Source organism: Oncorhynchus gorbuscha, linkage group LG01 (assembly GCF_021184085.1).
Source record: "Oncorhynchus gorbuscha isolate QuinsamMale2020 ecotype Even-year linkage group LG01, OgorEven_v1.0, whole genome shotgun sequence".
NCBI lineage: Eukaryota > Metazoa > Chordata > Actinopteri > Salmoniformes > Salmonidae > Oncorhynchus > Oncorhynchus gorbuscha.
The window spans coordinates 107,611,836-107,635,996 of record NC_060173.1 but is presented as its reverse complement, the minus strand read 5'-3'; the positions used below and the strand labels follow the sequence as shown (position 1 = coordinate 107,635,996).

Here is a 24,161-nt window from a genome sequence, read left to right as displayed (position 1 = left end):
AACTTAATTGCGAAAAATTTAAACGATTTGACAAATGATTGCTGACAACCTTAAAGTTAAGGTATGCAGGCCACGTGATATCTAAGATTCACTCCATTTAATTCTAAATACCTACGGCTTTGAAAAATAATAAAACTGTTTCTTTGCAGGACAAGGATTTGCCTGACTTTCAAGAATGCTTCACCTTGCTTTTCTGGTTGGCTGGCAACTTTCACCAGCCAATTGTTTCAGAGCTACAGGAGTACATGTTCCACCATGGCACAGACTAGCCTAGGTAGCCAATTTATTAGAATGGCAAGTCTTAGTTATTGCATTCTATCCATCCGGGCTTTTGCGGTCTACATGTAGCGGGGGGGGGGGTCACCAATTTAATGTGTTGAGTAACGGTAACACTCCAACCACATTTAGTTTTAGCAAAAAAATGTAACGAAACATTGTAGGCCTACAGCCAGTCTTGAAATAAGTCAAGATGTTATACAAAATGTGAAACTCAAACTAGAAACTGAGTAATCTATCATGGAGTATGACTAAACTGCATACATTTGCCTTAATTCTGTTAATTTGCGAGTGAAAGCATATCTACGGGAGTCGAACCTAATTGTCATCTTAAGAGGCAGTCGTTTGAACCTGGTGAGAAAGTGCAAGCTGGCCAAGTAGATGAGAACAATTATCAAACAGCATTTCTATTTCAGAAAAGACTGCAGTTACCATGTCCATGATGTTCTCAGATTATTAATGTGCCAGAAGGATGAAATATTTAATTGACTATTAATCGATGTTTTAATTATCCCAAGCGAAGCAATTATTATACTGCAAGGAAACTGAGGATGCAGCAAGAAAAACAAAATGGCTGAAATGTGTTCTGATAAAATATCCAGGCAGAATCTGTGGGATTCCAGACAGTTTGACAAAAAAATCAAGTCTTAGTCAAGACAGAAATGGACCTTGTACTGTACACTGAACTTTATTGTCAAATGGAAAATATATAACTTCAATAAATACTGTGGTAACAATCATACAGACGCACAAATGGACTTAAATTTCAAAAAGAGGTTGATGTTCTACAGCTAACACTGACCGTTAATTTAAACCATTTTCATACAGAGGCTACACCCGCTGGCTCAAAGCAGTTCAGACTTCTCCAGTTGTGAGAAATTGGAAAACACCAAAGTACTATGATGACAGAACAGAAAATAAAATTACAGCTGTTAGATTTAGAATTACTTCACCAGCAGCTGCTTGGAGAGGGCGGAGGGATGTATAGCTACAGCGTCTGCAGGCTAGTTCTACTTAGCTACTTGACTTAGCCTTCTGACCCAGTGAACTAGTCAAAGCCTAGGACCAAACAATGATACTAGCTATGAGATATGCGTTTGAATTAAAGTAGTTTATGGATTTTGGTGCACTTGCACCAGAGATCGACTGAGTAGTGTGTAGCCTGCACTAGAGCACCACACAAAGCAAACAGCACTGTACAGTCCTTCAACCAGCTAACATTGAAAACTAGACACTGGTCATCAGAATCTGTGCATTGCATAGCTGAGGACATCCTTAAAAAGAATCCGTGCAATAATGGATTTGAGCTCAGTGACCTTCTCAGCACTGGCATCGTTAACCCTATCCTGCATGTAAAACTTGGCGTGGGTGTCCACCCCTACAGTTACGGAGTGACTGGCTTCGGGGCTAGACACCACCGCTGAAATCTACCCAGTGACAGAGGAGCCAGGGTGTAGGATACGTCCTCAAAGAGATGTAGCACATCCTTTCAAATCATTGGCTATGATCGTTATGCAGCCAGTCACAACAGTAGTCGGCAACTGTTGCTCTGAGCGATATCGCCACTGTCAAGCTTTTCTTTGGTTGTAAACTTATAAGACAGCAAAACAAGGGGGAAGCAGGCAATGCTGATCGAAAACAGCGCAAGAACAATATGCAATGTACTAAAACACATTAAAAAGGCTTTCAGCTCTGTCGTAACAGTGTGCAACAGTTTATAACACAAACATCCCATTTCCATTTGACAAACTCAAGGCAGTAACAAAACAAAACTCGAACAGGCAGTCCTTTGAACTTCTGGCTGTAAGTGCGAGACCTGGGGGCCAGCGCAAGAGCTCCATTTCTCTTCGTAAACCATTTTACTGAGCAGAACACAGTAGCGGTCTCTCGAATCTGAACAAGGATCTTCTCACTCAGTGGTGAATCCACAGTACACTTTTTTCTTTGACGACAAAAGTCAAAACCTGAAACCAGATTAGCGCATTTTACCGTCCAGGTCCCCGGACCAAAAAAAGTGCACGTAATTTCCGCGGGTGAAGAAATGTTGACAAGAAGTCCACACCTCTTTGTGGATTAGTTTATTGACCTTTAAAAATAAATAAACTGAAGACCTTTAAGTTTTCAGTGGCCTCAGTCTCTCCGGTGCACTTCTCCTATGACAGAGTAGGGCAGCTAGATGTAGGTTGGTACAGTTTTTTTTTGGGGGGGGCTGATGATTTAATGTGCGGCGATAACCCGCCTTCTCACTGCTTTGCATGCATGTCTAGAAGGAGGGGAGGGGCTCTATGCACAGTCCTCACCACCCACCTGCTCCTCCCAGTCCATAACAGTCAGTCACCCTAGTCTAGAGCAATCACATGACTGTACAACTCTTGGCCTTGTCTTTGCGAAGGTCTGATGTGACAGCGGTTAGTTCGGGCCTACTGGGCATGTGTGAGATCCTCTTGGTGCTCCTGGAGGACTTGTTGCGTTTGACGTTCTTGTTGCCCTTGTTGACGCAGGCCAGCGTGGCCACGTGGAAGAGGTCCCTGACGCTGTTCTCAGACTGCAGAGATGAACACTCGATGTACGGAGCACTGATCTGCTTGGCCATGTTAGAGCCCTGAGACAGAGAATCAGGGGGAGAGATTAACAAAGAGTCTGGAACTCAAGCATATTTCAGTATTGAAAATCTGTGCATTTTAGCAGACCTAACATTTTTTTTTAAAGCTGTAAACAGATGCCACATTTTCACTAATAGTGCCAAGTGAAAGACATACAGTACAAGTCCAATATAAACTATGAACTGCATCTTAGTGAGTGTCAAAGTACGAGCAAAATGCATGTAGCGCCTACCTGATCATATGACACGGGTGTCTGTCTGTGATTGGACAGTTCCACCAGTGTGGTGAGGTCTGTGCGGAGATCTGACTTGCATCCCACCAGCAGGATCTTGGTGTTGGGACAGAACTCCTGGATCTCTCCTCTCCACTATACAGAGGAAAGAGAACGGGAGATATCAGCAACACTTCTAGTACAAAAAAAAAAAAAATTGTGCTTTTACAGGATTGGTTTATATTCAGCGCCAGACAACCCAACATGAGTTTTAGGTGGATAACGTGACTTTTTGTTATGCGCACAGATCAAGTTAAGATTTGGGCTTCTGTGAGTAAAACATGTGCATAAAGGGCTGTATTGATGCACTGGAGCATCTCAACAAGTCAACCACCCAGACACCCTCTCGTTGTCTTTCTATCATACGATCATCGTTGGGAAAAAAAGTCGCTCTGACAGCGCTAGCTTTGTGTCCCGCAACTTAAGTAATGGAAAACACCCTCTTCCACTTTCCCAGGCTTATTCAGAGCCTTGAACATCATGTTTCCCCTCAGAGTTGTTCAACACACAGGACCACACGCCTCTCAGCTGGTGCAATACTGAGCGTTGGTGACGTTACAGGTCAAAGGGCACCGAGAGCCACAATAGCCGTGTCTGGGATCTGGGCGACCATGTGTGAACAAGGCCGGTTGGACTACTGCTGAGCCTCACGCGAGTTTGTTTTCACATTCCTCTCAAATGGTACAACCCAAGTTCTAGTCCCCTCATTGGTACAGCCCGGTAAAGTAATTTGGAGCGCTGGGGTTTCTGTAAAGCCACTTTACCCAGTAACAAAGAAGACTTTTAATGAGGGTCAAGGGGGCTGATTGAAAATTCTAGTGGGACAAGCCACTTCCTACTATAATTCAGGGGCAAAGCAGAGGAGTTTACAACATACAGGCCATACAAGCCCTGAAACACACCTTCTTCAGTACACTGTCCAGGGTCTCTGGTCTGCTGATGTCAAAGCAGATGAGGACTGCATCAGAGTCCGGGTAGGAGAGAGGTCGCACGTTGTCATAGTATGGTGAACCTGCAAAGACAAGCATAAGAGCAAGGTCAAAATATGCGAGCAAGGTCAAATTAATACACCATCACATCTCCTCAGCTCTGTGTGGTAACTGTGCTAAAACTTACATTTCATCAGTTACAGACATAGATTTTATACAGTGCATGTGTTAGAATGACCCAGGGATAGCAAACTTACTCCCTGACACCATGTCACTGTGAGAGTCAACACCTAGAGACATCCATAGTAACAGCTTGTGTAATCATTTAATATGCTCGTAGAGCTCTCCCACACGCGCGCTCTTTGCTCGGAACTCTGGCGTCCATTCATACCCAGCCCAGAGCCCTCAGTCAGAATTAGGACAGGAGACCTCTTCCAATTGGAGCAGAAAAGAGGAGGGTTTCACTGATGAGGCTAGCTATTCAAAGCTTCATCTAAGAAACAAAATTATACACTCCCGTCCCTGGCCACTGCTGTACAGTACATGAGATCCCACCAGAGTGTCTCAACATAAAAAGGGAGACTGGGCAACTGATTAGGAGCAGGCTAGATTGGAACATAAATATCATGATCATTATTTTGCATTTCTTTGAAGCATCTTTCCACATGCATTTTAATTTCCTCAATTCTACTGCACACTAATATAATAACGCCCGGAGGAGTCACCAACAAAGGCAGGTAAAAACAAGGCAAATTAAAGACAAATTGTTTTACTTATTATCCAGTAGAGGTGGTATTCCACATGTAAAAAGCAAGACACCCGAGATTCCACAAACTGAATTTGGAATAGGACAGCGTATAGTGACTACTTCATTAAAGCCTAACAATACGTGTACAGTCTGATGACTAGCAGTGGAACATTAAACTTACAGATGTGGAATGCTATGCCAAGAATACTAGGAATATTTGTTTCGTGAGATTACAAGCACGTCTGGGAGATCCTTTGAGAGCGCCAAACAGAAGAGTTGCGCGTTCCCCCCCAGCATACAATCAACCCCCTAACTGGTCTGTGAGGGGGACCACCCTGGTTGGTTTGTCTAACCTGATAACTCAGCGATGACATGTGGCCCTTCCCTGGACTTTACCCTTCTGAACAATGGGACTGCTCATTGATCAGCTAAAGAATGAAGATAGGAGTGTTTAACGGCATTGAATAGATTCAGCAAACGTATACATCGCTCATGGAGACTGCTTGTTAAATGTACTATAAAAGAAACAAACAGTAGTCACTGAGGATAAAAAGGAATGTTAACTGACTTGCCTAGTTAAATACAATTCAAACAGGGACACTGATAATACAGGCGCACAGGAAAAAGGTGAGGATGGTCGATGGCACTGCTGACGGACAGCTCATTAGCCCCATTTCAGTGCAGCCCTGAGGCTTGTTCAGTCCCCTGATTTCGACAGCCACGTACCCATCTCCTCCTTAGCCTTCCCTGTATGATGGAGGACATGTTTCTACATAGAAGGGTCTCCGGGGACCTCTAAAAATACTGAGGTGACTATCCCTGACCGGTGAGCTCCCTGACCAAGGACAGCCAGCTCTAGGAAGAGTCTTGGTGGCTCCAAACCATTTAAGAATGATGAGGCCACTATGTTCTTGGGGACCGTCAATGCTGCAGACACACCCCCCCAGATCTATGACTGGACACAATCCTGTCTCAGAGCTCTACAGGCAACTCCTGCAACCTCATGGCTTGGTTTTTGCTCTGACATTATGTCCCACAGTTGACAGTGTATAGATGTGTGCCTTTTCAAATCATGTCCAATCAAATTGTATTTACCACAGGTGGACTCCAATCAAATTGTAGAAACATCTCAAGAGTGATCAATGGAAACAGGATGCACCTGAGCTCAATTTCAAGTCTTATTGAAAAGGGTCTGAATAGTTATTTATATAAAGGTGTGTAAAACTTTCAGAAACATTTCTAAAAACTAGTTTTCGTTTTGTCATTATGGGGTAGTGTGTAGATTGCTGAGGATTTTTTATTTAATACAATACAGCGTTATTCTAAAATGTAACAAAATGTGGGAAAAGTTGAGGGGTCTGAATAGTTTTCCGAAGGCATTGTACTTCAGATATAAAAAGGTGAGAATGTTTGCTCACAATATAGGCAGCGTTTTGAAAACGAGCTTAATAAATTAAATAAAGCGATGCAAACAATGAGGTCTTTGTGAATAGATCCAGCCTCTTGAATGGCATGCAGCTCAAACTCACTCAACCCAGATGCAAGAGCTCTGCCAATGCTACCATATTAGAGGGCAGCCCAGCCATATCGGTCAAGGGCTGAACTACAAAAATCAATCCTTAAAAAAGACAAGTAGGCCTTATAAACATGCTGTTCTTTGTCTCATTAGACTAAAGACATCAAGAAGCTGCAAACAAGTGACAATGACCAAATGCTGTGTGTGCACTTGATTACTACACCCTACCTAAACACCAGAGCAACAGCCCCTCAACTGCCCCCCAGGCACTCCTTCTCTGACCTGCTCCTCCAAGAGGTGAATGACCAGCCTTCAGGGCATCTACATGAAACATGGGTGGATGTCAGTGGGAGGTCTAATGAGTCACCTATTTTATCTTACCTTTATTTAACCAGGCAAGTCAGTTTAAGAACAAATTCTTATTGACAGCCTAGGAACAGTGGGTTAACTGCCTGTTCAGGGGTAGAAAGACAGATTTGTACCTTGTCAGCTCGGGGATTTGAACTTGCAACCTTCCAGTCACTAGTCCAACGCTCTAACCACTAGGCTACCCTGCTGCCCCAACATGGACATCCAGTTTGAAATAAGCCTCTAATCAAACACCACTGCATAAAGACAATAAAGATGGACCCAGTCAGCAATAGAGGGTGGGCGGTACCCCACTTTCTTCCTGTACCTGATTGCGAGTCAGTGTCTCTTTACAAACTATCCCATTCATTACACTGGGTGATAACGGTGGGTTCAATAACAAACATGACCTCATTTATTATGCACAGATAGTAACAGTGTAGTGGTGAGCCTGAGGCTAAGAGGTAAGACAACTGACAGCTGAGAAACCTACACTTGCTATGTGCCAGGTACCTGCAACCATCTGCTCTAATGGCTAGACCAGAGATCCAGTAACATACAGTATATAGTGACGCTTCCCAAAAATAACTGATTTAACATTAGCACAAAACACTAAAACATCAGGCTTCTCGTAGTGCTGGACAGAAATATCCCTCTTGAACAGCTTCTGCTATAAGATTACATTTGTAAAATAATATTGCCCAGTGTAGCTAAGGCAGTCCCCAACATGACCCATATCAGGCCTAGTGTGGTGAGCTTTTCCTGAAGCTGTGGTGTAGTCACGGAGTAATGTCCTGGACAGACACATGGGAAGCTACAATCAGCTGGTGGACATAGGAGGGGAGGTGCCCAGAGCTCTCGTATCCCCCCCAGCTGGAGAAGCAGCCCACAGCAGCCAGCCGTGGGATTGGGCTGCTCAACTCCCCCAGCCAGTCCAGGCTGATTCAGAGGCTGTAGATAGGAAATTATTACCACCTCGGGCTGGGTTAAAGACGTCCGCATGCTTCCCAGCCGAAACACGTCGGAAGACGGCGTGTATACTGTATAACATTGTTACGTTTTCGTTCGTTTTGGACTTCGGTAAGGTTTTATTTTCGACTCGAAACAAACAGACATCGGTAGTCAACGCCCGTGTCGTCGGTTATTGGGCAACAGTAGGGATTCTTCAATTAAAGTATTGTCATTCAATGATATGAATTGTTTTCATGAACATTTTATTTTACAAATACTGCACCACGTCCTTCGTTTGATGTAAATTGCGCTATTTAGATTAGTCTTCAAAAACTAGAAAATGAATGACATATGTATTGTGCCATGTTAATTCTGACTATTTCGAGGAAGCGTATACTGGCTATGGCGAGTCAAAATGGACAAATAGTACTATTGCCGCTTTCTAAACGAAAGTTTATTTTTTATTTTTTAAAGAGAGCATGCGAGCACACTCGTTCAGTTCGCCTAGATGAGTGCAGCCGAACTAAAGCATACTAACGCCTTAGGGTTGTCCACATGCTTCCCATCCGAAACAGTTCTATTATGGTCTTTGACAAGGGTTTTCGGCTGTTCATGCACACATTTTTTTCTTGAGGCAAGCCTAAATTCTACGCCCCCTACAGTGAGTTAGTCATCAACGAGACTACTCGTTGTCATGCAAATGATTTCACTTGAGAAATAACGGACCAAACATCTTAGTTAATGTAAAATTGAAGACGGAGACCCTCGGTAACTCAAGAAACCTGTAATAAATGTACGTTATATTAATTTACACTAAATGAAATAGCTACGGTGTATCAAGACGAACAGACAGTACTAATGCCGCTTCTCTTGTTTTTATTTTAAGAGTATGGGAGGCACATACGTTCACTTCGCCGAGTTCTGTTAGGAGCAAACTGAACCTACTATGCGAACGCCTTTAGGGTTAGATCTCCCGGGACCTCTATGTGGGGAAATGTTTTTAGCAAGAACAGGTGTAAGGAATGTGTCAGCATTTGAGTCAAAAACTATTCGAAATGGCAGCCGAGTGATTTTAAGTTCAGTTAGCCTGTTGCTGTCCCCAATCAGGGCTTTTTATAAATGCTATGATATTCAAAACTCACAATATAAATAATTAATTTGCAAATGTATTGTGTTTTCTTAGCTGGTACCGCAACTGAGTGCCAAATGGCTTCATCTGTTTTTACTCAGCTCTGGACCAAGATGCACCGAGAGGTGTGGACGTAAACACTGCACATTGAAGACAAATCCTCGCGCTACAGCGGTCCATCCCAACATGCTAGAGATGCGTCACCGAGTTCAATCTCTGTAGTCTCCACTCACTGGGGTTGTTCAATATATTAATGACCCGTCAAATTAAGATTTCAGGCAGAGCGCAGCCTAATTCCCCACAAATTCAAATGTTAAGAAATGTTGACTAATTCGAACGCTCACTGTTCCAATCCAAATTCCAGTCGGACTCGTTCCCTGTGACACTGTCATATTTAAGAAATTCTATAAAACATTGTAATGCAAAGTTACTCACCTGAAGTGTCCCAGAGACTGAGTTCTATTCTTTGCGTGTCGATTTCGAAACTGGCTGTGTAGTTCTCGAACACAGTTGGGACATAATTCTATAAAGAATTTACAACGCATTATTGTCGATCTCTCTCACACACACACATACAAAATTGTCCAACAATGTTCAAATGAAAACATTTTCCATCACAATTTGATCCATAACGCTGCAAGCATATCATTTGAATAATGGAAGACTTGGCAGGTACTAAAGTGCACACGAAAGTTCGATATTCTTTTACAACACTTCCCCGGGTAACTAACGCCTTACAAACCCGCACGTTTATTTGCATTTACCCAAACGACATCCAACAACATACCTCAGGAAAACAATCTTTCGCAAAGACGTGAAGAAGAGCAGTTTTTCCACACTGACTGTCCCCAACGACCACGATTTTACGCTTCACGCTCTGGTTAGGATCCATCCCGGATTTCGGTGAAAGCTTTTGACTGGATCCTGTATCCTTCATTGACTTTTTAAAATGTATGTAGATTGCCGACTTCAAAGAGAAAAACTCCGCATAGAAATCAGATCCCCCATAACAATTGCTCCTGTGCTGTGATATTGTTTAGCCTTTAATTCACACGCGTCCTCGTTGCACTGAAAAACTACTGTGGCTGATGATGCGTACGGGGGTGTATATATGGGCCGCCGGTGAACCAATCGCTTTCCCTGGTAATTTTGTGAAGCAGTAGTCCGCCCCTTTCTCCCTCGTGGAGGCAATCAACATTACCACGAGGACAGCGCCCTCTATTTCTTGGTATTTCAGGATCTCAGAGGAGCAGAACATAGAGACATGTTCAGAGATGAAAAGAAGCCAGCAAGTTTATTTCACCTGATAGTTTTTTTTAAAAAGAAGTCATTATCACTGTGGCTGAATAAGTGGGACACGTCAAGATGAAGGTATTAATAAAGTTAATTAACCCAACGGTCCATTATGTAATTCAGCAGAAATACCTGGAAGGCTAGAACAAGGTGTCTGTTCAACATGTGGTGAACTAATGCTCACATAACTCGTGTTTAGAACATGTGGCTGCCCCCAGGGCGAAACAGCCATATGTATGAAGAGACTCTTCACTTCTGGTAGGTCTGCGTCTGGTAACAACAGGCTAAACCTGTGTTTTCCCGCCCCTCCCTTGGGTTCGGGCAAGGGAAAGCAGTGAGATTAATTCAATTCACTTTGAGATGAAGGACACTGGAGTGGTTCAAGATTAAGAGGGAGGGAAATTACATTTGTTTTGGGTTAAGTAGGCCCATCAGGGATGAGATGGGTGATGAATGTAATTCGTGAATGGAACAAACTTTGAATGCAGTGTATGAATGAATGAAAGGACACATTAATAAATAACATGAGAAAAATATGCAGGGACCTTTATTTCACAGGTTGTCCCATCTAGCTATCTTAAAATGAATGTACTAACTGTAAGTCACACTGGATACGAGAGTCTGCTGAGTGACTAACATGTAAATGTAAAATCTAAACAACCACAACAGGTCTACTCTTATAAAAGTCTACTCTTTTAAAGGACATTTCATGGGCCTGTGTGTTCTTGTGCAGAAGAGGAGATAAATATGAATGATGACAGAGCCCATAGGCAACATCTGCTGTCTCTCACCTATATCTCACCATCAGTCAGTGTGTTCTTCTGTAGCACGATGGAGGAAACACACACACACACACACACACACACACACACACACACACACACACACACACACACACACACACACACACACACACACACACACACACACACACACACTTTCTCTCTGAGCAGCACTTATTGTGAGATATGATGAGTTCCCTTGACTTTGCCCTGCAGCTGTTCGTCATAGTAAACACACAACAAGGCTCTAAATAAGGAAGAGGATTCTGCTTTGGGTTTAAGGAAAGCACTTCATTCTGCAGCATTGCCCTGGGGCCCCAACATTTAGCCCCTCCCCCTCTCTCCCCTCCTCTTCATTCAAATTAGCCACTAATGGTGTCGACTACTGCTAATGATGTTCACCATGCGCTCTCACAGAACATGCGGTCTGTCATTTCCTGAATAAGATAATCATTGTAAATGGGGGATATAAATATGAAGAAATATTAGTGTGTGTGATTAGATGCTGAGAGCTGGGAATATTCACCACCACCACCGTGGTTAGAGCGTTGGGCCAGTTACCGAAAGGTTGCTGGATCGAATCCCCGTGCTGACATGGTTACAAAATCTGTCATTCTGCCCCTGAGCAAGGCAGTTAACCCACTGTTCCCTGGGCACCGAAGACGTGGATGTCGATTGCAGCCCCCCTCACCTCTCTGATTCAGAGAGGTTGGGATAAATGCAGAAGACATGTTTCAGTTGAATGCATTCAGTTGTACAACTGATGAACATAAACTGACCAAACTACTGTGCAAAAACAAAACAGTGAGAAAAGGAGAATTATGATACATTTTACTGCAATGCACCTCATAGTTTGATGCTATTGATTTCCATCGGTGGGAAACAGTGCAAGTCAATCTGAATTATAAACTGGGTGGTTCGAGCCCTGAATGCTGATTGGCTGACAGCCGTGGTATATCAGACCATATAGCACATGTATGAAAAAACATGTATTTTTACTGCTCTAATTACATTGGTAACCAGTTTGTAATAGCAATAAGCACCTCATGGGTTTGTGGTATATGGCCAATATACCACGGCTAAGGGCTGTGTGCAGGCATTCCGCGTTGTGTCGTGCATTTGAACAACTCTTAGCCGTGGTATATTGGTCAAGAAATGTAGCTGATATGGCTGACTTGCTTAAACAAATGTGGTTTATAATGAGAATTAAGATGTACAAACTATAGCATAAGGGGACGACAAGAGGATAAGAGGCGATCCGCAATTGTGATTAAGACATTAATGAGTGAGCTAGGACGGACGTGTCACGGATCCCACTGGAACTTTCATTGCGCACACCTGGCCCCTATTCCAACTGATTCTATTTGTATATATGTGCCCACTGTTCCATTTGTCTTGGTCGATTATTGTTACAATGTCCGTTGGTGCGTGTGAGTACCTGTGCTGTGTGTTTTTTTGGCTTTCGTGCCTTTGTGGATTGCGCAGATGATTAATCATGATAATATCATGGATCTTCAGGTCGTAGCTCTAGAAAGAGGCCCGAGTTCCAGCAATTTTTTTCAGGAATTCCCAATTGTCTTGAACTCAAGTCAAGATTTTGCTGTAGTCTCTGACAATTTTATGGGCTTTCCTCTGACACCATCTATTATATAGGTCCTGGATGGCAGGAAGCTTGGCCCCAGTGATGTACTGGGCCGTACGCACTACCCTCTGTAGTGCTGATGCCGAGCAGTTACCATACCAGGCAGTGATGCAACCGGTCAGGATGCTCTCAATGGTGCAACTGTAGAAAATTTTGAGGATCTTGGGACCCATGCCAAATCTTTTCAGTACATCACTGGGGCCAAGCTTTCTGCCATCCAGGACCTATATAATAGGCGGTGTCAGAGGAAAGCCCATAAAATTGTCAGAGACTACAGCCACCCAAGTCATAGACTGTTTTCTCTGCTACCGCACGGCAAGCGGTACCGGAGCGCCAAGTCTAGGACCAAAAGGCTCCTTAACAGCTTCTACCCCCAAGCCATAGGACTGCTGAGCAGTTACTCAAATGGCCACCGGACTATTACATTGACCCCCCAGTTCCGAGTTAACAGTTGTTTTGCGCGCTGCACAAATCATTCTTCATTGACAGCATGGCCAGAATTTATCATTTTAAACTTGGAAAAGAGACACTTAATCCCAGATTTGGGACCACACAGCCACTCCACTGAATAGCAGGCTAGTGATTGCTCTGCAATTCTTGCAGTTAGCCACTGTCATTGATTCCTTCCAAACCACTCATTGTTGATTTTGAGATTTCCAACTTGTGTCATGTTTATGGCCGATGAGCACCGATATGTTTCATCTATAATTTCTCTTGATTATTTCTCTTCGTATGACAAGGATTAAGAAGAATTTGCCAGTAGATTGTCAACTTGATTGATGATGATGACTGCTAGCTAAGATTTTGAAAGTATGATATCGACATGTTGACAGTCCAATCAAAGCTACTGTAGCTATAACGGGATTTAACTTCATTTTATCTGTGGCCAATGACCTTGAGACTTCTTGGATGGGCACCTATATTGCAACATCTATGGCAGCTCCCAAGGGGCTTGGGTTTTCGAGGTCTAACCTTAGACTTGGCGGTGACGTACTGTCCCCACGAGTGACAGAACACAGCTCCGAGAACACATACGCTCCGTATTTTCCGCTGGCTGTCCCACCACCACAGAAAGCACTGAGCTAGGCTGAAACACCTGTATTTTGGAGCTGTCCCACCACCACAGAAAGCACTGAGCTAAGCTGAAACACCTGCATTTTGGAGCTGTCCCACCACCACAGAAAGCACTGAGCTAGGCTGAAACACCTGTATTTTGGAGCTGTCCCACCACCACAGAAAGCACTGAGCTAGGCTGAAACACCTGTATTTTGGAGCTGTCCCACCACCACAGAAAGCACTGAGCTAAGCTGAAACACCTGCATTTTGGAGCTGTCCCACAACCACAGAAAGCACTGAGCTAAGCTGAAACACCTGCATTTTAGAGCTGTCCCACCACCACAGAAAGCACTGAGCTAAGCTGAAACACCTGTATTTTGGAGCTGTCCCACCACCACAGAAAGCACTGAGCTAAGCTGAAACACCTGTATTTTGGAGCTGTCCCACCACCACAGAAAGCACTGAGCTAAGCTGAAACACCTGCATTTTGGAGCTGTCCCACCACCACAGAAAGCACTGAGCTAAGCTGAAACACCTGCATTTTAGAGCTGTCCCACCACCACAGAAAGCACTGAGCTAGGCTGAAACACCTGTATTTTGGAGCTGTCCCACCACCACAGAAAGCACTGAGCTAAGCTGAAACACCTGCATTTTGGAGCTGTCCCACCACCACAGAAAGCACCGAACTAAGCTGAAACACCTGCATTTTGGAGATGTCCCACCACCACAGAAAGCACCGAGCTAAGCTGAAACACCTGCATTTTGGAGCTGTCCCACCACCACAGAAAGCACTGAACTAAGCTGAAACACCTGCATTTTGGAGATGTCCCACCACCACAGAAAGCACTGAGCTAAGCTGAAACACCTGCATTTTGGAGCTGTCCCACCACCACAGAAAGCACTGAGCTAAGCTGAAACACCTGCATTTTGGAGATGTCCCACCACCACAGAAAGCACTGAGCTAAGCTGAAACACCTGCATTTTGGAGATGTCCCACCACCACAGAAAGCACTGAGCTAAGCTGAAACACCTGCATTTTGGAGCTGTCCCACCACCACAGAAAGCACTGAACTAAGCTGAAACACCTGCATTTTGGAGATGTCCCACCACCACAGAAAGCACTGAGCTAAGCTGAAACACCTGCATTTTGGAGCTGTCCCACCACCACAGAAAGCACTGAACTAAGCTGAAACACCTGCATTTTGGAGATGTCCCACCACCACAGAAAGCACTGAGCTAAGCTGAAACACCTGCATTTTGGAGCTGTCCCACCACCACAGAAAGCACTGAACTAAGCTGAAACACCTGCATTTTGGAGATGTCCCACCACCACAGAAAGCACTGAGCTAAGCTGAAACACCTGCATTTTGGAGCTGTCCCACCACCACAGAAAGCACTGAGCTAAGCTGAAACACCTGTATTTGGAGCTGCCTTACTCAAGAAAGTAAAGAAGAGACCATGTTTTTATGCAGCTGTATTAACTCAATGATTATAAAAAAAATGTTTTACATTGTTTGCAAACTGATATGTGACATGTATTAATGCCAAAACAACATGCAAAACAGGTAAACCTGTTATTTTGTTAACAAAAAAATGTGGGGCTCAAAACAGGTGGGGCTCTGTCCCATCTGCCCTGAATGATGGGTCGCCACTGCAGATAACAGTTCACAACAGTTCACAGTTATATGTATTGGGTCCTGGCAATGTGCAATGGCATCCACCCGCTAGAAACAGGTATTACATGGACAAGGTGTGACAGACAGATGCTGTCATCATCGGTTCCCCTTTGTCTCAGTGTTGAGGAGAAGAATACTGCTTTTTCATTTCCCCAACCTTCTCTAGTGTTATTATATTAAATTGGCTTTATGTTTTTGCTCACAGACTGAGGAAGGTTGAGTTGAGAAGGTTGCACTTCTTCAAAGCGCTCTTTAAGCTACTGTCAAACATTAAATTAACCACCTCAGGGAAAATAAACCCTATATTACCGTAAACCAGATCAATAGCTGTGTTGTTAAACCACATTAACTTGGTAGCCTGTTATTTTCACACCTCATATGCTTTCTCAATTACACTCCATGTGTTGGAGCTAGCTTAAATGGCTGCAGCCGCAGGGTCTACTCCTGTCTGGCTGCTAGTCAGCCTTCACAGAGACCCACTGGTGGGCTACAGACTAGCCTAGGGTCCTGGTGTGGCTGTCATAGCCATGGATCAAGTGACCGCAGATTAGAATCTGGGTGTCTGCAGGCACTGTGTGAGTGTGCAAACACACACAGAGAGAGAGAGAGAGAGAGAGAGAGAGAGAGAGAGAGAGAGAGAGAGAGAGAGAGAGAGAGAGAGAGAGAGAGAGAGAGCAAGAAAGAGAAATAGAGACTCCTCTGAGATGGTGTGGGGGAGGAAGGAGTGGGAAGAAGAGGGAGAAGGAGAGGATACAGACAAACAAAGCCAACAAGGGAAAAGGGAAGAGGAGATGAAGTGGGGCAGGAGGACAGCAGCATATGATGAGTGTAAATAAAACTGTGTGTGTGTATGTGTGTTTGTGCTGTGTCGGTATGCGTGTGTGTGTACGTATACACTATATGTGAATGTGTGTTTGTGCTGTGTCGGTATGCGTGTGTGTGTACGTATACACTATATGTGAATGTGTGTTTGTGCTCTGTCGGTATGCGTGTGTGTGTGTACGTATACACTATATGTGAATGTGTGTTTGTGCTGTGTCGGTATGCGTGTGTGTGTCCGTATACACTGTATGTGAATGTGTGTTTGTGCTGTGTCGGTATGCGTGTGTGTGTACGTATACACTGTATGTGAATGTGTGTGGATTTAGTGTCAGTGTAGTGTGTGAGGGAGTGTGTATTTGATTGGTCACCCAGGCTGTGAAGTCCAGTAGGCCTGTCCTGTCAGATGCATGTTAGCAATGCACGTACGAACAAAGACACACACAAAGACAAAACACACACACACAAACACACACAATATGGGTTTATTTGTTTAACAGCAGTCTGTCATCCTGGGGTGGATCTATTTGGTGAGGTAATTCCTCCTTATGTGTCGGCCGCTCTGACTCACTCTTTCTGGAATGTGTGGCCATTAGGTCTAACAGGCCAGCAGGGTAGGAAACTCCTCTATAGAATTGCCCAATATCTACAATGACGCTGTGATTTTACTTATTAGGGTGTGTTTGCTTGAGTTCTTTGAATTACTAACAGCATGACATGATCAGTGGCGGAACATTTGAACTGCATGCACAGGACTGCATAACAGGTTTTTGAAAAACCAAGTAAAATAGGCATGTTGTGTACAGACCGAGCATATGCAGTGAAATGTTTACTTACTACAAGCCCTTAACCAACAGTGCAGTTCAAGAAGAGTTAAGAAAATATTTACCAAATAAACTAAATTAAAACGAACACAATAAAGTAACAATAGCGAGGCTATATCCAGGGGGTACTGGTACCGTGTCAGTGTGGAGGCTATATCCAGGGGGTACTGGTACCGTGTCAGTGTGGAGGCTATATCCAGGGGGTACCGTGTCAGTGTGGAGGCTATATCCAGGGGGTACTGGTACCGTGTCAGTGTGGAGGCTATATCCAGGGGGTACTGGTACCGTGTCAGTGTGGAGGCTATATCCAGGGGGTACTGGTACCGTGTCAGTGTGGAGGCTATATCCAGGGGGTACTGGTACCGTGTCAGTGTGGAGGCTATATCCAGGGGGTACCGTGTCAGTGTGGAGGCTATATCCAGGGGGTACCGTGTCAGTGTGGAGGCTATATACAGGGGGTACCATGTCAGTGTGGAGGCTATATACAGGGGGTACCGTGTCAGTGTGGAGGCTATATACAGGGGGTACCGTGTCAGTGTGGAGGCTATATACAGGGGGTACTGGTACCGTGTCAGTGTGGAGGCTATATCCAGGGGGTACCGTGTCAGTGTGGAGGCTATATCCAGGGGGTACTGGTACCGTGTCAGTGTGGAGGCTATATCCAGGGGGTACTGGTACCGTGTCAGTGTGGAGGCTATATACAGGGGGTACTGGTACCGTGTCAGTGTGGAGGCTATATCCAGGGGGTACTGGTACCGTGTCAGTGTGGAGGCTATATCCAGGGGGTACTGGTACCGTGTCAGTGTGGAGGCTATATCCAGGGGGTACTGGTACCGTGTCAGTGTGGAGGCTATATACAGGGGGTACTGGTACCGTGTCAGTGTGGAGGCTATATCCAGGGGGTACTGGTACCGTGTCAGTGTGGAGGCTATATCCAGGGGGTACTGGTACCGTGTCAGTGTGGAGGCTATATCCAGGGGTACTGGTACCGTGTCAGTGTGGAGGCTATATCCAGGGGGTACTGGTACCGTGTCAGTGTGGAGGCTATATCCAGGGGGTACTGGTACCGTGTCAGTGTGGAGGCTATATACAGGGGGTACTGGTACCATGTCAGTGTGGAGGCTATATACAGGGGGTACTGGTACCGTGTCAGTGTGGAGGCTATATCCAGGGGTACTGGTACCGTGTCAGTGTGGAGGCTATATACAGGGGGTACTGGTACCGTGTCAGTGTGGAGGCTATATACAGGGGTACTGGTACCGTGTCAGTGTGGAGGCTATATACAGGGGTACTGGTACCGTGTCAGTGTGGAGGCTATATCCAGGGGTACTGGTACCGTGTCAGTGTGGAGGCTATATCCAGGGGTACTGGTACCGTGTCAGTGTGGAGGCTATATCCAGGGGTACTGGTACCGTGTCAGTGTGGAGGCTATATCCAGGGGTACTGGTACCGTGTCAGTGTGGAGGCTATATCCAGGGGTACTGGTACCGTGTCAGTGTGGAGGCTATATCCAGGGGTACTGGTACCGTGTCAGTGTGGAGGCTATATCCAGGGGGTACTGGTACCGTGTCAGTGTGGAGGCTATATCCAGGGGGTACTGGTACCGTGTCAGTGTGGAGGCTATATCCAGGGGGTACTGGTACCGTGTCAGTGTGGAGGCTATATCCAGGGGGTACTGGTACCGTGTCAGTGTGGAGGCTATATCCAGGGGGTACTGGTACCGTGTCAGTGTGGAGGCTATATCCAGGGGGTACCGTGTCAGTGTGGAGGCTATATCCAGGGGGTACCGTGTCAGTGTGGAGGCTATATACAGGGGGTACCATGTCAGTGTGGAGGCTATATACAGGGGGTACCGTGTCAGTGTGGAGGCTATATACAGGGGGTACCGTGTCAGTGTGGAGGCTATATACAGGGGGTACTGGTACCGTGTCAGTGTGGAGGCTATATCCAGGGGGTACCGTGTCAGTGTGGAGGCTATATCCAGGGGTACTGGTACCGTGTCAGTGTGGAGGCTATATCCAGGGGTACTGGTACCGTGTCAGTGTGGAGGCTATATACAGGGGGTACTGGTACCGTGTCAGTGTGGAGGCTATATCCAGGGGGTACTGGTACCGTGTCAGTGTGGAGGCTATATCCAGGGGGTACTGGTACCGTGTCAGTGTGGAGGCTATATACAGGGGGTACTGGTACCGTGTCAGTGTGGAGGCTATATCCAGGGGGTACTGGTACCGTGTCAGTGTGGAGGCTATATCCAGGGGGTACTGGTACCGTGTCAGTGTGGAGGCTATATCCAGGGGTACTGGTACCGTGTCAGTGTGGAGGCTATATCCAGGGGGTACTGGTACCGTGTCAGTGTGGAGGCTATATCCAGGGGGTACTGGTACCGTGTCAGTGTGGAGGCTATATACAGGGGGTACTGGTACCATGTCAGTGTGGAGGCTATATACAGGGGGTACTGGTACCGTGTCAGTGTGGAGGCTATATACAGGGGGTACTGGTACCGTGTCAGTGTGGAGGCTATATACAGGGGGTACTGGTACCGTGTCAGTGTGGAGGCTATATACAGGGGGTACTGGTACCGTGTCAGTGTGGAGGCTATATACAGGGGGTACTGGTACCGTGTCAGTGTGGAGGCTATATCCAGGGGTACTGGTACCGTGTCAGTGTGGAGGCTATATCCAGGGGGTACTGGTACCGTGTCAGTGTGGAGGCTATATCCAGGGGTACTGGTACCGTGTCAGTGTGGAGGCTATATCCAGGGGGTACTGGTACCGTGTCAGTGTGGAGGCTATATCCAGGGGTACTGGTACCGTGTCAGTGTGGAGGCTATATCCAGGGGTACTGGTACCGTGTCAGTGTGGAGGCTATATCCAGGGGGTACTGGTACCGTGTCAGTGTGGAGGCTATATCCAGGGGTACTGGTACCGTGTCAGTGTGGAGGCTATATCCAGGGGGTACTGGTACCGTGTCAGTGTGGAGGCTATATCCAGGGGGTACTGGTACCGTGTCAGTGTGGAGGCTATATCCAGGGGGTACTGGTACCGTGTCAGTGTGGAGGCTATATCCAGGGGGTACTGGTACCGTGTCAGTGTGGAGGCTATATCCAGGGGTACTGGTACCGTGTCAGTGTGGAGGCTATATCCAGGGGTACTGGTACCGTGTCAGTGTGGAGGCTATATCCAGGGGGTACTGGTACCGTGTCAGTGTGGAGGCTATATCCAGGGGGTACTGGTACCGTGTCAGTGTGGAGGCTATATCCAGGGGGTACTGGTACCGTGTCAGTGTGGAGGCTATATACAGGGGTACTGGTACCGTGTCAGTGTGGAGGCTATATCCAGGGGTACTGGTACCGTGTCAGTGTGGAGGCTATATACAGGGGTACTGGTACCGTGTCAGTGTGGAGGCTATATCCAGGGGGTACTGGTACCGTGTCAGTGTGGAGGCTATATACAGGGGTACTGGTACCGTGTCAGTGTGGAGGCTATATCCAGGGGGTACTGGTACCGTGTCAGTGTGGAGGCTATATCCAGGGGGTACTGGTACCGTGTCAGTGTGGAGGCTATATACAGGGGGTACTGGTACCGTGTCAGTGTGGAGGCTATATACAGGGGGTACTGGTACCGTGTCAGTGTGGAGGCTATATCCAGGGGGTACTGGTACCGTGTCAGTGTGGAGGCTATATCCAGGGGGTACCGTGTCAGTGTGGAGGCTATATACAGGGGGTACTGGTACCGAGTCAGTGTGGAGGCTATATACAGGGGGTACTGGTACCGTGTCAGTGTCGAGGCTATATCCAGGGGGTACTGGTACCGTGTCAGTGTGGAGGCTATATCCAGGGGGTAGCGTGTCAGTGTGGAGGCTATATCCAGGGGGTACCGTGTCAGTGTGGGAGGCTATATCCAGGGGGTACTGGTACCGTGTCAGTGTGGAGGCTATATACAGGGGGTACTGGTACCGTGTCAGTGTGGAGGCTATATCCAGGGGTACTGGTACCGTGTCAGTGTGGAGGCTATATCCAGGGGTACTGGTACCGTGTCAGTGTGGAGGCTATATCCAGGGGTACTGGTACCGTGTCAGTGTGGAGGCTATATCCAGGGGGTACTGGTACCGTGTCAGTGTGGAGGCTATATACATTTACATTTACATACAGGGGGTACCGAGTCAGTGTGGAGGCTATATCCAGGGGTACTGGTACCGTGTCAGTGTGGAGGCTATATCCAGGGGTACTGGTACCGTGTCAGTGTGGAGGCTATATACAGGGGGTACCGAGTCAGTGTGGAGGCTATATCCAGGGGTACCGAGTCAGTGTGGAGGCTATATCCAGGGGTACTGGTACCGTGTCAGTGTGGAGGCTATATACAGGGGGTACTGAGTCAGTGTGGAGGCTATATACAGGGGTACTGGTACCGTGTCAGTGTGGAGGCTATATACAGGGGGTACTGAGTCAGTGTGGAGGCTATATACAGGGGGTACTGGTACCGTGTCAGTGTGGAGGCTATATACAGGGGTACCGTGTCAGTGTGGAGGCTATATACAGGGGTACCGTGTCAGTGTGGAGGCTATATACAGGGGTACTGGTACCGTGTCAGTGTGGAGGCTATATACAGGGGGTACCGTGTCAGTGTGGAGGCTATATACAGGGGGTACCGTGTCAGTGTGGAGGCTATATCCAGGGGGTACTGGTACCGTGTCAGTGTGGAGGCTATATACAGGGGGTACCGTGTCAGTGTGGAGGCTATATCCAGGGGGTACTGGTACCGTGTCAGTGTGGAGGCTATATACAGGGGGTACCGTGTCAGTGTGGAGGCTATATACAGGGGGTACCGGTACCGAGTCAGTGTGGAGGCTATATACAGGGGTACTGGTACCGTGTCAGTGTGGAGGCTATATACAGGGGGTACTGGTACCGTGTCAGTGTGGAGGCTATATACAGGGGGTACCGTGTCAGTGTGGAGGCTATATACAGGGGGTACCGAGTCAGTGTGGAGGCTATATACAGGGGGTACCGAGTCAGTGTGGAGGCTATATACAGGGGGTACCGTGTCAGTGTGGAGGCTATATACAGGGGTACCGTGTCAGTGTGGAGGCTATATACAGGGGTACCGTGTCAGTGTGGAGGCTATATACAGGGGGTACCGAGTCAGTGTGGAGGCTATATACAGGGGGTACCGTGTCAGTGTGGAGGCTATATACAGGGGTACTGGTACCGTGTCAGTGTGGAGGCTATATACAGGGGGTACCGGTACCGTGTCAGTGTGGAGGCTATATACAGGGGGTACCGTGTCAGTGTGGAGGCTATATACAGGGGTACCGGTACCGTGTCAGTGTGGAGGCTATATACAGGGGTACTGGTACCGTGTCAGTGTGGAGGCTATATACAGGGGGTACCGTGTCAGTGTGGAGGCTATATACAGGGGGTACCGTGTCAGTGTGGAGGCTATATACAGGGGTACTGGTACCGTGTCAGTGTGGAGGCTATATACAGGGGTACTGGTACCGTGTCAGTGTGCAGGATAGAGGTAATTTGAACATGTAGGTAGGGGTGACGTGACTATGCATAGATAATAAACAGCGAGTAGCTGCAGTGTACAAAAACAAATATAGTCCAGTGGCCATTTGATTCATTGTTCAGCAGTCTTATGGCTTGGAGGTAGAAGCTGTTTAAGGGGCCTTTTGGTCCTGGACTTGGCTCTCCGGTACCGCTTGCCGTGCTGCAGCAGAGAAAACAGTCTATGACTTGGGTGGCTGTAGTCTGTGACAACTTTATGGGCTTTCCTCTGACACCACCTATTATATAGGTCCTGGATGGCAGGAAGCTTGGCCCCAGTGATGTACTGGGCCGTACGCACTACCCTCTGTAGTGCTGATGCCGAGCAGTTGCCATACCAGGCGGTGATGCAACCGGTCAGGATGCTCTCAATGGTGCAACTGTATAACTTTTTGAGGATCTGGGGACCCATGCCAAATCTTTTCAGTACATCACTGGGGCCAAGCTTTCTGCCATCCAGGACCTATATAATAGGCGGTGTCAGAGGAAAGCCCATAAAATTGTCAGAGACTACAGCCACCCAAGTCATAGACTGTTTTCTCTGCTACCGCACGGCAAGCGGTACCGGAGCGCCAAGTCTAGGACCAAAAGGCTCCTTAACAGCTTCTACCCCCCTTCCCCCTCTCCATTTGTTTTGTACACTGCTGCTACTCACTATTTATTATCTATACATAGTCATTTCACCCCTAACTACTGTACAGGTACAAATTAGATGGGGAATTTCCTAGTAACCACAGCAATGTCTGTTGATCTCATGTTCTAGAGCTCTGCTCTGGGAGAGGTGAGCAATAGAAAACTCAACTGTTGTTTCCTTTCCATTTTTCTAAAGAAGCTCTTGCTGTTCTGGAAGATTCTTTTCCTTCCTGTTCTCTCTCTGCAACCCACCTCACTTCAAAGCCCTAGTGCTAAATTGAGGCAGAATTAGTGCTAGATTTTCCCAGTGCTCTGCTGAAGGTAACTCCATAAAGGCAGAACAGAAGAGTAGTCAATGTTGTGCGGTCTGACATCTGAGCCTCATGTGATCATGTCAGCCTAGTCTTGTTGGGTAACACAACTTGAGCTATGTAAAACTATCATGATAATGACATGGCAGATGTCATAAACGGCCATGTCTGTTTTATGTAGCCCTAGTGACAGAGGGGTCAAGTAGACTAAAGTTGAACCCTATGTACAAGGCATAGTGACTGTTGATAAGGAGTCACTTGCTGTACAACATGATGTGTCTGGAAGTTACCAAGGTTCTTGGTTATTATGATGTTTTTTCTGCGATGGAAAATCAAAATGGTGATTTTTGGGATAAGTTTGATATTTATGGCATAGTTTGGTGGGGTATTTAATAGGGTGAGGCTATGGGAGTGGAGGTTGATGACATAAATCCTCACTTTTTCATTAAGGTAAAATGAAAAGTAATTAATCCATTCTGATATATGGATTAGCAGTGCTATTTTCAAAGGACGTTCACTCAATATTTTCAGACATTAAAATTTAACGAGGTTGGAAAAATCTATGGGATTTCTGGAGTGATAAAGTCAAGCCCGTCAGAGCCTGAGCTGTGTGGAGGCAAGGTCATACGCCTTGACATCCTACTCACACAGCCTTATGAGTGCCTAGTTAAAGAAAGGTTAAATAAATACATCAAAATTAGTGATTTATACCACGTATGATTAGCCCAACTGTGCCAAATATGTACCGCCAGCCTGTCTGGCCACCTCTCCTCAGATGTGTGTGTAGCTAATGGCCAGTCTAGACT

The 24,161-nt window shown here is 46.3% G+C and overlaps 1 protein-coding gene across 1 annotated transcript; it reads right to left on the bottom strand.

The window, feature by feature from the left end:
• Window positions 1-941: 941 nt before the first annotated feature.
• On the bottom strand, window positions 942-9,871 carry LOC124048521 (rho-related GTP-binding protein RhoE). Its single transcript, XM_046369399.1, has 5 exons — window positions 9,559-9,871; window positions 9,207-9,294; window positions 4,053-4,162; window positions 3,112-3,246; window positions 942-2,878 (listed from the first exon to the last, which is right to left on the bottom strand). The coding sequence occupies exons 1-5, from the start codon at window positions 9,706-9,708 to the stop codon at window positions 2,630-2,632; spliced, it is 732 nt and encodes a 243-aa protein (XP_046225355.1). The 5' UTR covers window positions 9,709-9,871; the 3' UTR covers window positions 942-2,629.
• Between the last annotated feature and the right edge of the window lie 14,290 nt (window positions 9,872-24,161).

Bases quoted from the DNA above. Each gene is read 5' to 3' on its own strand.
- LOC124048521 (XM_046369399.1), bottom strand. From the start codon at position 9,708: ATGAAGGATACAGGATCCAGTCAAAAGCTTTCACCGAAATCCGGGATG. The intron at 9,295-9,558 runs GTATGTTGTTGG...AATTCTTTATAG, and splicing joins CGAAAGATTGTTTTCCTGAG to AATTATGTCCCAACTGTGTT. The intron at 2,879-3,111 runs GTAGGCGCTACA...TCTCTGTCTCAG, and splicing joins CACCCGTGTCATATGATCAG to GGCTCTAACATGGCCAAGCA.